At 43.6% G+C, this 12,903-nt stretch overlaps 1 protein-coding gene across 8 annotated transcripts in view; it reads left to right on the forward strand.

Annotated features, from left to right (window-relative positions):
* PRKN (parkin RBR E3 ubiquitin protein ligase) overlaps positions 1-12,903 on the forward strand; it is a 1,292,328-nt gene that overhangs the window by 730,334 nt on the left and 549,091 nt on the right. For all 8 annotated transcript variants that reach the window (XM_045080284.1, XM_045080282.1, XM_045080285.1 and 5 more), the window contains one exon: positions 9,003-9,118. In XM_045080284.1, the coding sequence (XP_044936219.1) occupies positions 9,003-9,118 (116 nt within the window). The remainder of the gene's footprint in view (positions 1-9,002; positions 9,119-12,903) is intronic.

A 12,903-nucleotide genomic window follows, 5' to 3' on the forward strand; every position in this document is an offset into this window, starting at 1 on the left:
AATCACGCAGTTCCCATTACGCCTCTGCCCAAGCCCGGTGCGCTCCAGCGGGTCTGAGCCCCCAGCGGGAGTTCTTACACAGCCTTGTTCCCCTGCTCACTGCCCTACCTTCCCTGCCTGCCAGACTCTTACCTTGTAAGACCCAGTGCCCACGCCTTCAAAAGCAAAACCTCATTCCCCGACAAGCTGGTCATCCTTCTCATCCCCGTGGCTCAGGCGTCTGTAGGATTGGCCACTTTTATTTATTTATTTTTGTGTGTGTGCAAATGTTTGTTGACGTGTCTTTCTCCTCCAAGCTTATGGATTCTTTTAGGGATTTTGTTTACCTGTGGATCTTCAGATACTGCTCAAGCCTGGGCCAGGAGAAAAGATTGCACTTTTTTTTTTCTTTTCGTTTCTTTTTCCTTTTTTCTTTCCTTTCCTTCCTTTTTTTTTTTTTTTTTAAATTTTTTAATGGGTAAACATTGGGGGAAAAATAATCCCTGGAAGCATGGCTATTACTTACAGAAGATACAATAACTTAGGTAACCAGGATGACAGGCACAGGTGGATCCAGGGGATAAAGGCCATTGCTGGAATTCTGTCTTTCTGTCTCCTATTTCTGTTCTCTTTTGAACACTGGCTTGGTTCTCAGACAGGTTCTTTCTAAGTCGTTGCGGTGGAGGAATGTTCTGTTCTGACAGAGTTGGCCACCTGTGCACCCCGGACTAGGGCCGAGAAAGGGAGGTACAAAGATCTGAGAATGTCTGCGCAATTACCTGGAGAGGGGAAGGGGGATCATTTTCTGCGACTTTGCTTATTTCTAAGTGTACGTTTGTACCCCGTCACCCCCCACCCCAACCTGCCGCATCCCTCCCCCACTTTGGTAACTGCCAGTCTGTTCTCTGTGTCTGTGAGTTCCATTTTTTTGTTGTTCTGTTTTTGTTTTTGTTTTTGTTTTGTTGTTCTTTTTTTCTTGTCTGAACAAAGCCATCTATTGAAACCATGCATTTCAAAATCATCTGTAATGACTCCTGATCTTCCTCTTTACTCATCATTCCTCTGCCCCACCCCCGTTTATCCCTAAAACAATAACTAGATGACTGAGCGTGTTACAGTAGAATAAATTTCTGGTCAGGTACATGGAATAACTCCCAATCCAGGTGTGGAGGAAGAAGATAAGCAGGGTGATATCTACAGCTTTGATTTTGAAGTTAGACTTCTTGAAGGCATGTGGCATTAAAACCTGTGTCATTGTTTATATCTAGTAGCAATGGGAAACATGGGAAGTCCACATGGGTTTATTTATATACGTATCTGAAGGCTTAAGCTGCTTATGTGGACTGAGCCCAAACCACCACTGCTGTGATTAATGGGAAGAGTAGCATCTGTTACTTGAAGGATTGTCCCGCAGGATCAGTAAGAATTTAAGACAATTTTAGGTATAGAATCGGTTGCTTATCTACTACCACGGGGGTCAGAATTGTTTTAAATTTAAAAACTTTTTGGGCGCCTGGGTGGCTCAGTGGGTTAAGCCGCTGCCTTTGGCTCAGGTCATGATCTCAGGGTCCTGAGATCGAGTCCCACATTGGGCTCTCTGCTCAGCAGGGAGCCTGCTTCCCTCTCTCTCTCTCTCTCTGCCTGCCTCTCTGCCTAACTGTGATCTCTCTCTGTCAAATAAATAAATAAAATCTTAAAAAAAATAAATAAATTTAAAAACTTTTTGATTGTAGAAAGATTTTACAATTCATATATTTTGACTCTAGAATATCTCCGGGACTGTATACCTATATCTTATCATTAAGAAAAACAAACAATCAATGATTTTGCAGTGAAAAGTATGAACAGTGACACTGAGTTGGGCAAATACAGACTGGAAATAATGTCACGCCGATGCATGTCAGGTTTTGCCATAAATAAAAAGTTACTGGCATATTTAGAGAGAAAAAGAGAGAAAACTTTGTGTTTTCAGAGCCATTTTTATTTGTATTACTTATTATATATTAGCCCAGGAAATGGACCTACTATATACTTTTAACTTTGGTAATAAGATAAAAATTCTAAAATACTTTTGAAATTTAACAATAGCTGTAGTGATATGAAAGTAGAAATACTGCGGACCTGGCCAGTGGTAACATTAGAGAGCCATGTGCTTGCTGGCTTGACATTGAAGACTTTCTGCTGCATAGAATGGGCTTGTCGTGTGCATGCACACCTGCCGTGGATTTCTGGGAGTTTCTTACATATAATGCACACATTCATAATTAACCCACGCAGGGCCATGGAGGAGGCATACACCCTCCCTTAAGGCTTTGGCAGTGGTCATGGTGTGGACAGTCAGCAGCTATCCTTCTCGGCAAGTACTGACATAGTTTCCTTTTTTATGGGAATATATTGACTTTTCTTTCTTTGCTAACACCTTATTAAGAGAAAACAAACTTGTTAATGAACCCAGTAACAGGCTCATTAGCTTTTGAGATTCCGTTTGTTTAAGTGTAACCTGATGTTATGACAGACATTGTTAAATTAACCAAATCTACAAGTAAAACAAGTTGCAGAGTTATTTTGTATCCAAAATAACGGAACTAACTTCTGGAGTTACATAACACAAAGTGAACATAGGAGGCAAAACGCTCTCAGGTCACAGGGAACAGGCTTCGGCATGGCTCAGTCACCGATTGTCCTTAGGAACCAAGTGGAGAGTGTGGTGATCACGCCGTGCATCAGGCTTTGGCTTGGGGAAAATGAAAGCTCTAACATGAACATGAATAATGATGTTTCAAAATGGATAATAAGACTGAAAACTATCAATTGTTCCTTCCAAAAGGATGTGATCTAACCTGATGAGGAACTGTTAGAGCCTCCAGTGGGGATCTCTGTTTGTTGCTGGCTACTGACAGAAGCTTTACCTGTGAGGTGCCTTTAGATTGAGTCTAAGTGAAAGGTTGTCTGTTGTAACTTGTTAAATGTGAGGCCCTCTGATAGAGATGTAACGTGCTCCTTACCAGTTTTCTCATAAATAGTAACAATGGTCCCTCTTATTTGAAAATTTAATCTTTTAATAGGTCTATTTGAGTTTAAACTCAATATGCCAACATTATAATATAATATATATAGCAATATATAAATTGCAATATATATTACAATTTATTATATATAATACATATATTATGTCATGTATGTATGTGTGTGTGTGTGTGTGTGTGTGTGTATATGTATATGTGTATATATATATATATATCATGCTGCTTGATTCTAGAATCCCCTGCCCTTCCTCTCTCTGTGCGCGGTGTACCGGGCTTGCGGGCCGGCCGTGGCAAACATCAGCTCCCAGACTCCCTGTCCTTGCTTCAGGCAGGCTTTGCCCAGGGGAGACCTAGTGGGAGCTGGTTATTCAGAGAGAAGGCAGAAGATGCCAGGATATTTTTTGCTTTCTCTTCAAAAAGCATTTCTGGGGGCAGGTGGGTGTCTCAGTCAATTAAGTGTCTGCCTTTGGCTCAGGTCACGATCCCAGGGTCCTAGGATCGAGGCCTGCAGGCAGCCTGCTTCTCCTTCTCCCTCTACTGCTCCCCCTCTTGTATTTTCTCACATGCTCTGTGTTGTGTGTGTGTATGTGTAAAATAAATAAGTAAAATATTTTAAAAAGTAAAAAAAGAAAGAAACATTCCTGGCAGTGGCTGCCTCTCTCACCCTCCCAGTTCCCCGCAGTTAGCTTCCTCTTCCCTCGCATCCTCGTATACTTCTTTCTGCCAGTGGTCAGAGCCCCAGCGCTGCTGATCTCAGGGTGGCTTCCTGCCCTATGGTGCATCTACCACCTTGGTAACTAGATCTCAGTATTACATTCCTGCAGCGGATCTACTGATACAGGCCATGTTTCCCTAACTTGACTCTGACCCATGCAAATGGCCAGTTACTGGTTCAGTAGAAACCACAGATTTACTGCAGCCTTCTAGTGGAAAATGTGTGATCCTTGTATTTTATCAAGAGAAAGATGTGCTTTCCTTGGAGCACATTAACTAAGAAAGCTTTGGAGATTAACTCAAATTTAGACACACAACTCAAATTTAGATGAACTCAAAAGACACACACAGTATTTTATTTGGAAAACATATTATGGTTAAGCAGTATCTCTAAAAATCATTAACCTTGGGAAGTTCACTGAAAGCTGTTAGAATGTTCAAGAACAAAGAAGAAGGGTCTCACCATTTTTTTTTTTCAGGTTTGTAGAACTATCTTGTGCTTGTGACATGCAAGACTTTCCAGACAGTAGTTGTCGGCTCTTTCCATAGAAATTTGGAACACATTGATTTGTGTTTGGAGTTGACTAATCAAGCTTCCGATCCTATAAGTTCCTATACATCTGGGTTCTTGGTATGAATCTGTTTTCAGGTTTTGCTGCCTTATTTATTTGTTTCCATAGTTACTGTTATTTCCTTCTTTGTGAGAGACATTGGCGTTGAGTCAGGAGTCAGGTGGTAGGGTGGAGTGAGGAGAGGGTGGCTTCTGGAGATGCCACCAACAGCTGAACTGAGATGTTCATGGGTCTTGCCTTGGTGTATACTTCTGGTGTTTATGGGTCTGATTTGGTTAGAGGGTCAGGCCTCCCAAATCTGCAATGACAGGTGAGTTATGATAAAATATAACTCACTGAGAGCAGAAGGAAAGAATCATAGCCTTGTCTACAGAATTGGTAACAATGTGAGTACGTTTCTATGAACTTAAAGAATATGACTTTGCTGAATTCTGGAAAACACTCATATATCATTGAACATGGTTGCAGTATAAAGCCAAGCTCATTTTCCAAGTCTTATTCTGGGTCCATTTTTTAAATAGTTTATACTATCCTTGGAAAAAAGAAAACTGGCCAATCACTGCCGTACCTTCTAACTCTATAGCTAATTAATTATGGCTTCCCAGAATTGAGTATGTGGAGCCAATTAAAATGAGCCGCCCATGGGAACTATAGTTCCAGGCTGGGTAGAAGAATTCATTTAATCTAACGGGACTTGTTTTTGTTTTGTTTTGGTTTGGTTTGGTTTCTCTATTTTTGTAGCTGATTTATCTTAAGCTAGCATTTGTAAAAGGTGGGGTGGGTCCCTTAGAGAACCTTCCTTTACACATTTAAGGGGACTAGGATTCCCTTCACTAGGAGTCACAGATGCCCTACCCAAGGTAGAATTGTTTTTAAAGGTTTTTCTCCTTTGCTTTGCTTTATTGTCTGTGTATTTTGCATGCAGAATGGAAATATCAAAAGACTACCAACATCTGAGCCCACTGATGGCATTGGGAAGGAAATGACCAGATCACGTTCGTGATGAGTCAGAAATCGCGTCACTGCTGTAGGGAGACAGTTCTCCAGGGTTCTCTTGCGTTTCTGCACGTGATGAGGGAGCCGCCTACTCCCTTCTTGTTCTGGACGACCTTTTCAAGGAGGTCATAGAGAGATCTGCTTATTGTCCAGTATAATAAAGACAGTATCACCCTTCAGGACAAAAGGATGGTTTGCTTGCAGCTCCTTCTGAAAGATCTGGGTTCCCTAAGCTCAGGTCCTCCCCTGTAGGGAGTTCAGAACCACTTACTTGTAGCACCTAGCTTTTCATCCACCTCATCCCATAATTGTTGGGGAGCAGGGGAAGCTGATACGGTCATCGTGCCCACCCTTCTTTCTGCCTGAGCTCCGAATCACGTGGTCCTTTGTCTCTGACCCAGGAGTCTCGTGTCTTCTGCCAGCAGCCAGGACACTGCGGCATAGAAACGTGAGCTTGCGAGCAGGGTGAAGTCCCAGACCCTCCCCCCGGTCCTGCCAATCACTCTATCACCACAGAAGAGCCTCCTTTCTCAAAAACCAGTGGAGAAGGTGTTGAAATTCACTGGTGTGATGTCTCTATTTAATAAGAGAATTGATCATTTGTATCTTAGTTTTATCAGCTCATGTGAAATACTGGAACTTTCTGAATATCTATAACCGTTTATACTATTATCTGTAAGCATCCATTTCCCCCCAATAAAAAGGACTGTGGCTTTTATCTGGCTGGATTTTATCTGGTGTTAGAACAGTTTGTGATTTGTTAGCTGAGCCTCAGCCAGTAGTTTTTTGCAAGCTAAGAAAAAATATAAATACTGTCTATTTATCTGTTTATGAAATACCTTCTCAGTAGCCCCGCCGACTCAGCTGTTCTGGAGGAATTACTTTGTATTACGAGTGGGATTTCTTTCATGTCACTGAAAGTGGTTGCAGCCAGCCCAGTGTATTTTGTAAGGGTCATTCCTGTCCTCCTGCTTTTGTTTTGGCAGTCAGGAATTGCTCTACATCTTTTTCTTAACATCCTTGAACTGGCCTTTGAAGGATTTGTAAAATTTCTAAAGGTAGCATTCCCTGTTTAGAAAAAAAGGGGCGGTGGGGGGGAGAAACTCATCAGTATGATTTCCATGCCACTCCAGGGAGAGATCAGGGCTCAGAGACATGACACCATGAACACCCCTAAACAGAAGCACCAGCCTCCCTATCTGTCAAAGCAAGACTGTTGTCACCACCTCATCTTCGGGGCCGGGGACCGTTATCACACCCTCATCTTTGGGGCTGGGGACCGCAGGCAGGACGACTTGTATGCCCCCTGCTCTGGGTAGGGTAGGTTCTGGCTAACTAGCAGGTATACCGTCAGGGACTGGAAGGACCCTTGCAAATAAGAACAGCTGGCTTTGGGACACTTGTCTAGACAGTGGCACGCTTCAGAGGTTTGGAGAGCAACACCTGTTACCTAAGACGCGGCATCATTTGCAGATGCAATAAGCGAAGTATGTTACAGCTGTCGTCTTCAGAGAGAATAAGCAGGGTTTACTCCCTTTACCACTGAGGTCAGTATAACTCGATGGTTCTCAAATGTGTGGTTTGCAGAGCAGTGGTAAAAGCATCACCTGCCAGCGTGGTAGAAATGCAAATCATGGGCCCTCTCTGGCACTAGTGAATTAGAAAACTCTGGTGTGGGGTCCAGCAACATCTAGTGTAACACCCCCCACCCCCCAGCCAGGTGATTCTGGTACACCTGGTGATTGAGAACCACAGATGTTAGTCACTGTATCTCAGGTCAGAGAAAAATGAGTTTAGTTTAGTTTCGAGTAGGGAAAGAATAAATGAAGGGTCGTGCTGTCAGATGTATAAAAGGATGATGGTAGAATTTGTTGAATAAACCTACTGATTTTTTCATTAAAAGTATATATATCTAGGGGTGCCTGGGTGGCTCAGTGGGTTAAGCCTCTGCCTTCGACTCAGGTCATGGTCCCAGAGTCCTGGGATCGAACCCCGCATCGGGCTCTCTCCTCCGCAGGGAGCCTGCTTCTTCCTCTCTCTCTGCCTGCCTCTCTGCTTGCTTGTGATCTCTGTCTGTCAAATAAATAAATAAAAACCTTAAAAAAAAGAATATATATCTAATGCCCGTTTTCTGCAAGACACTCTTAAGATACAGGTCTGAATAAGGGATTCCATAATTCTTCAGCGTCTAGATCAGGGGTGCACCATCAATGATGGCTTATGGACAAAATCCCATTTTCCAAATGTTTCCGCAGGTAAAAAACAGACCGAGGTGTCCATCTGCATATTGTCTGTGGGTGCTCTTAGGCTGCAGTGGGGATCGAGAAGCTCGACAAGGATCCGCGAAGTCCCACAAAGCCGAAAACATCTAGCATCTGGAGCTGTAATTAGAGGGCGAGTCCAGTGTTTGAAGGGGCGCTGCTGTCCGTAGGCCGAGTCGTTGCACTCCAGGGGGCGGCGGGGGCAGCGTGGTGCGCGCGGTCCGTCGTCCGGCGATGCGCTCGCGTCCGATTCCGGCCGCAGCAGGGAACCTCCCTTCGCGGACGTGACGGGCGTCGTGGAAGGTGTGAGGACCGTCGGGCAAGGGACCGAGCAGTCGCGGCGCCGAGCACCTCCGTGCACAAAGGGTAGAGGGTGCGCGGACACACAGAAGTAACAAGGGGAAGAATGAAAAACAAAACGAAGATTTGGGTTGAGAAGGGAGGATACAGGCAGCCAAGAGAATGTGGCCTCGGTGGAAAGCTGAGGGACAGCACGAGTGCGGGACAGGCCTGACGAGGCGGAGCAAGGAGACCCGCGCAGGTGCAGCGCATCCCCCGCGGCGCGGCGCGGTCCGGGCCCCGCAGGGCGTCCTGGGCCCCCGTGCGAGGCCGAAAGCGTGTAGGAAGCGCGCGGGAGAGTCCCGCTGTGCCGCTGTGTAAGTCTGCGTGCTGGCGCCTGCGGAGTGACAGCGGTGTCCCCGGTCCCTGACTCCGGGTCGCATCGCTGCTGCGTCCGGACTGACTGTGAGCGGCGCCGTGGAAAAAGCACTGGGTTTCCCCTTAGAGAGTCTGGTTACGGGTTGCCTGGGGGGCTCAGTGGGTTAAAGCCTCTGCTTTTGGCTCAGGTCATGATCCCAGGGTCCTGGGGTCGAGCCCCGCATCGGGCTCTCTGCTCAGCAGGGAGCCTGCTTCCCCTCTCTCTCTCTGCCTGCCCCTCTGCCTACTTGTGAGCTCTCTCTCTCTCTCTCTGTCAAATAAATAAAATCTTTAAAACGGAAAAAAGAAAGAAAGTTTAGTTACGTCCTGCCTTCACCTCTGATTGTTTGACTTTGGGCAAATCATGTCACGGCTCGGGGTCTCCCTTTCCTCATCTGTGAGATGCTGTCGCAGGCTCCCCGCTGCGCTCACATGGTGCTCGGCTGCCCGACTCCCTGACCACGGAAGGGCACCACGAAACTGGGGGCACAGGGCCTTTCCCCAGCTCCAGGGCTGAGACAGCAAAGGAAGATGAGCAGAGACACTCGGACCCCCCTACAAAGGGGGTTGCTGACTGGTTTGCAATGAGGGCATTAGCTTCCCTCCAAAGGTCTGATGTGGGCTCACGTCTAACCCACACCTCCTGACAGGTTCCCTCTCTTGCCTGGAGAGATCGTTCGCTGTGAAAACGTGTGTGGGGGGAAAGGGCCAGTTGGGACCCAAGCCTGCGGTTTCTCACAGAGTCCTCATTCTTGCAGGAATTTTTCTTTAAATGTGGAGCACACCCGACCTCCGACAAGGACACGTCAGTCGCTTTGAACCTGATCACAACAAACAGTCGAGACATCACCTGCATCACGTGTACCGACGTCAGGTAAGGCTGGGAAGCACCGTCAGCCTCGACAGGTTGCTTTCCCAGTGACGGCCTCTCGGGGGGGGACTTCCTCAGTGGTTTCTTTTTCTTGAGGAGGGTCTGCGTTGCTTCGACGCCGTGCGGGCGATGTGGGTGTATTTCAGTGCGATCCAACCGTTTGAACTGCCTGATCCGGAGTGTGCATCGTGGTCAAAGCTTCGATGCCCTTCTCCCAATGTGGGTACATTTTAATATCATCACATTATTTCAAGTACCAAATCCTTAATGGGATCAGTGGCCAAATAGTGCGCTAAAGATATAAGTGAGATGACTTAGGTTTGAAGGTAGTGTAATCTGAAAAAAAGAAGCTCGTGTATTAATATGGGTGAGTTCTAGAATAAGTTACAACGTGATGCTCCTGTTAGGAGTGCTGTAACAACTTAGGAACACCATTTATTCCTGGGATGCATGATCCGTAACATTTTATTTTAAACCAGATAGGAGGCTCGAACTCACAACCCCAAGATCAGAAGTCATGCACTCCACTGACTGAGCCAGCCAGATACCCCGACATTTTGTCTTTAAAATGTCTTTTCATCCACTCAGTTCTCCCACATAACTTGCCCTGGGTTTACATTAGGGCGTGGTGTGTATTCATACGCCCCAAATAAAAGCATGTAGCTAGTATGGGACCTGGTCACTTCTAATTTCAGTAGAAGAAAGAAAATGTGGAGACGCTCCGTTAGAAAAACAGCGATAAGGACTAAACTTAAATTTCAGTTCGGAAGAAAACACCAAGTAGGGAAACCTGGGCGCAGTGAATCTTCAGGGTTGATGGGTGAGAGTAGAACTCCTTACTTCTTTCAGAAGAACACAGTAAAAGAAATGGTTTATTCCATATTCTCTGAGGTTGGCCAGAAGCTCAAATTGCAATAGAGGGGGCCTAGCCCTGATATCAGGAAGAACTTCTAATGAAATCCCAACATGAATTAATGAATAAAGTCAAAGAAACCTTGTTCCAGGCTTTTAAGCAAAGACGTAGATACCCTGAGCGTTTTAGGATTGTCTCTCCTTGGTCTTGAGAGTGTGTTAGGTGGCCTTTTAAAGTTACCTTAAGCTCTGTGATTTCATGGTTGGGGGTATTAATACTCCTAACATAACACTTCTGTCCTTTCCTAAATTTAAATTAAAATGTTGACTAATAGAAGCCTGAAATCCTTAATAGCATCCATTAGACAAACTTGGCTTCCAAGAAGGGATAACAATGGGACATTTTTTGGCCACTGCATTTTTAGTTCCTGGTGTGATAGGGAACACCACTGGATTGCCTCAAATGTACCTTTCGAACGCCCCTTGGTGAGATGAACAATTGCAAATGGCCAATGACTTCAGCACCCAAGAGCCGCGGATTCTCCTGGTATCTCGGGAAAGGAGCTGGGAAGTCCTGAGAATAAGAGCTTGACTGTCCGCCAGCACTGAGAAATTAGAATCATGTCTCAGGTTTTCCTGGGAGAAATGAGTTTTTCTCAACGTCAGAAATGCAGCCTGTGAGCCCATATTTAAAAGCCTTCCATTAGAGTTGGTAAAGATGGCATTAAGATACAGAGTCCTGACCGAGCTGTCGTGCTCTGAGCTTCCTGGTACCGCACTCTCGCCTTCGTGTTAGTAACTCACAACATCCACCCAGAAAAACTAGCCGCTTCTCAGATCCACAGGCAGATAATTGCTGGAAAAATAATATTGTCTGTTGCAATAAAATTTTTCCTATTATTATTTTGAGGTGATTTTAAAAATAGAACCTACTATATTCAATTAGATTTAAGTGTGTGTGTAGAACCAACCACTTGACTGAATGAGGTCCCTTCTTACATACGGCAGCAGAGGAATAACCTGTATGTAAAACAAAGAAAATACTCTTCTTATAGTGAAGGATTCGTGCATAGGGATATCATAAAAGCCTGCATGAGGATACGCTGATATTTTATGTTGTACTTTACTGACTGTTGAGGTTTCTTTCTTTCTTTTTTTCTTCCTACAAATCCTTTCTTTTCTAAGTCAGAGGTGATTGAATCACAAAAAAACTAAAAAATGTTAGAATGTTTTTACCCTCATGGTTAGTAAGATTTTGGCTTAATTCCTTCTAGCATCTTGAGTACACCTAAATATTTGTGTGTATACATGGAGGGGACTGTGCAAAATGTAATTATATTGTACATAGAGCTTTGTATCTGGCTTTTTCCACTTAACATTGCATCATGAGAAATTTTCCTTGCTATGAAATATCCTATGAAAACATGTTTTTTTGTTTGTTTGTTTGTTTAATATTTACCTAAGATTTCATCGTTTGGGAATATTCTAATCATTTCCCTATTGCTGGTGATTTGAATTATTTCTAAAACCCTTAAATCTATATCCCTTTCCAAAAGTCATCAAATGCTTGTTTTGAATCTAAGACTAAGTGTTGTGGAAGTGGTAACAGAAGGTGAATGTCAATGGACATGTTTAATGTTCTTGATGCGTATCACCGAGCTTATTTCCATTTTAGACCATGACTGTCTGTCTTGAGAGGGCTCCTTGCCTCCCTGAAATGTTTTCCGGTATTATGTTCATAGTTTTAGTTTTTGCCTATTTGCTAAAGGACGTCAGTGTTGTCACTAATATTTTTATTGGCAAGTTTGAACATTTCTCTCTTATTCACGTTTTCTTTTTTTTGTTGTTGGCTTAATTGCATTTTCCGTTGTGAGAGAAAAATGCAAAACTTTCTGAGTATGAAAGCTTTAGGGAAGAATCTGAAAAAAAAAAAAAAAAAAGATTGCCTCTGCAGTTACTTTCTCATTCACTTATATATCAGTGTGTCCTTTGATAATACAAGGTTTTCTGACCTGTGAATGTATGTTTCAACATATTTCTTTGGTTTGTATTTTGAAATACTGCATCTTTCTGGAGATTAATCATTATTTAATTACAGAATTAAAAATACAAATTGGGGGTGTCTATTTATATTTTATGTTTCTTTTATTTATTTTTGTATGTACCCTAATCACACATCATTAGTCAAATTAGGCATCATTAACTACACAATAGATTAAAACCAGTGGATTAATTTCAATTCCACTTGTTGGTCACTGGCATAAGGGAAAGAGATTGGCTTTTGCATATTAACCTGGTATCTTGCAACCTTGCTGTAACCACTTATGATTTCAGGAATTACTCTGTGGACTCTTTCAGGTTTTCTGCATAGATTATCACGTCATCTCTGAACACGCACAGTGTCCTGTCTTTGCCTATCCCATCCCTGTCTTTCCTTTTCTTGCTTGTTCGCATTCGTAAGGACATCCGGGATGATGTTGAAAAGGAGTGATTGAGTAAGGGCCCACGTGCCTTAGAACTAATCTTAGTGGGAAAGCTTCAAGTTTCTTTCCTAGTTTTCTGACAGGTTTTTTTTTTTTTTTTTTTTAATCATGAGTGGGTGCTGGATTTTGTCAATTACCTTATTCCTGTGTCTACTGATATTATCATGTGATTTTTCTCTTAGTCTAATGTTTAGCCTGTTTCAGTCGACGATGGAATGTATTAATTCGCGTGCTGAATCAGCTCCACACACGTGGGTTCGGTCCCTCTTAACTATTGTATGTAATTCTTTTTAAGCTCTTCTGTATTTGAGTTGCAAATATTTTGTTGAGGATATTTACATCTACGCTCATGAGAGGTATGGGTTTTTCTGTCTTTGTCTGGTTTTAGCATTAAGGTAATTTTGGTCTCATAGAATGAGTTAGGAAGCGTTCATTCTGTTTCTGTCCTCTGAA

The sequence above is a fragment of the Mustela putorius genome, unplaced genomic scaffold (genome assembly GCF_011764305.1).
Source record: "Mustela putorius furo isolate JIRA1106 unplaced genomic scaffold, ASM1176430v1.1 tig00000450_pilon_pilon_pilon, whole genome shotgun sequence".
NCBI classification, from domain to species: Eukaryota; Metazoa; Chordata; class Mammalia; order Carnivora; family Mustelidae; genus Mustela; species Mustela putorius.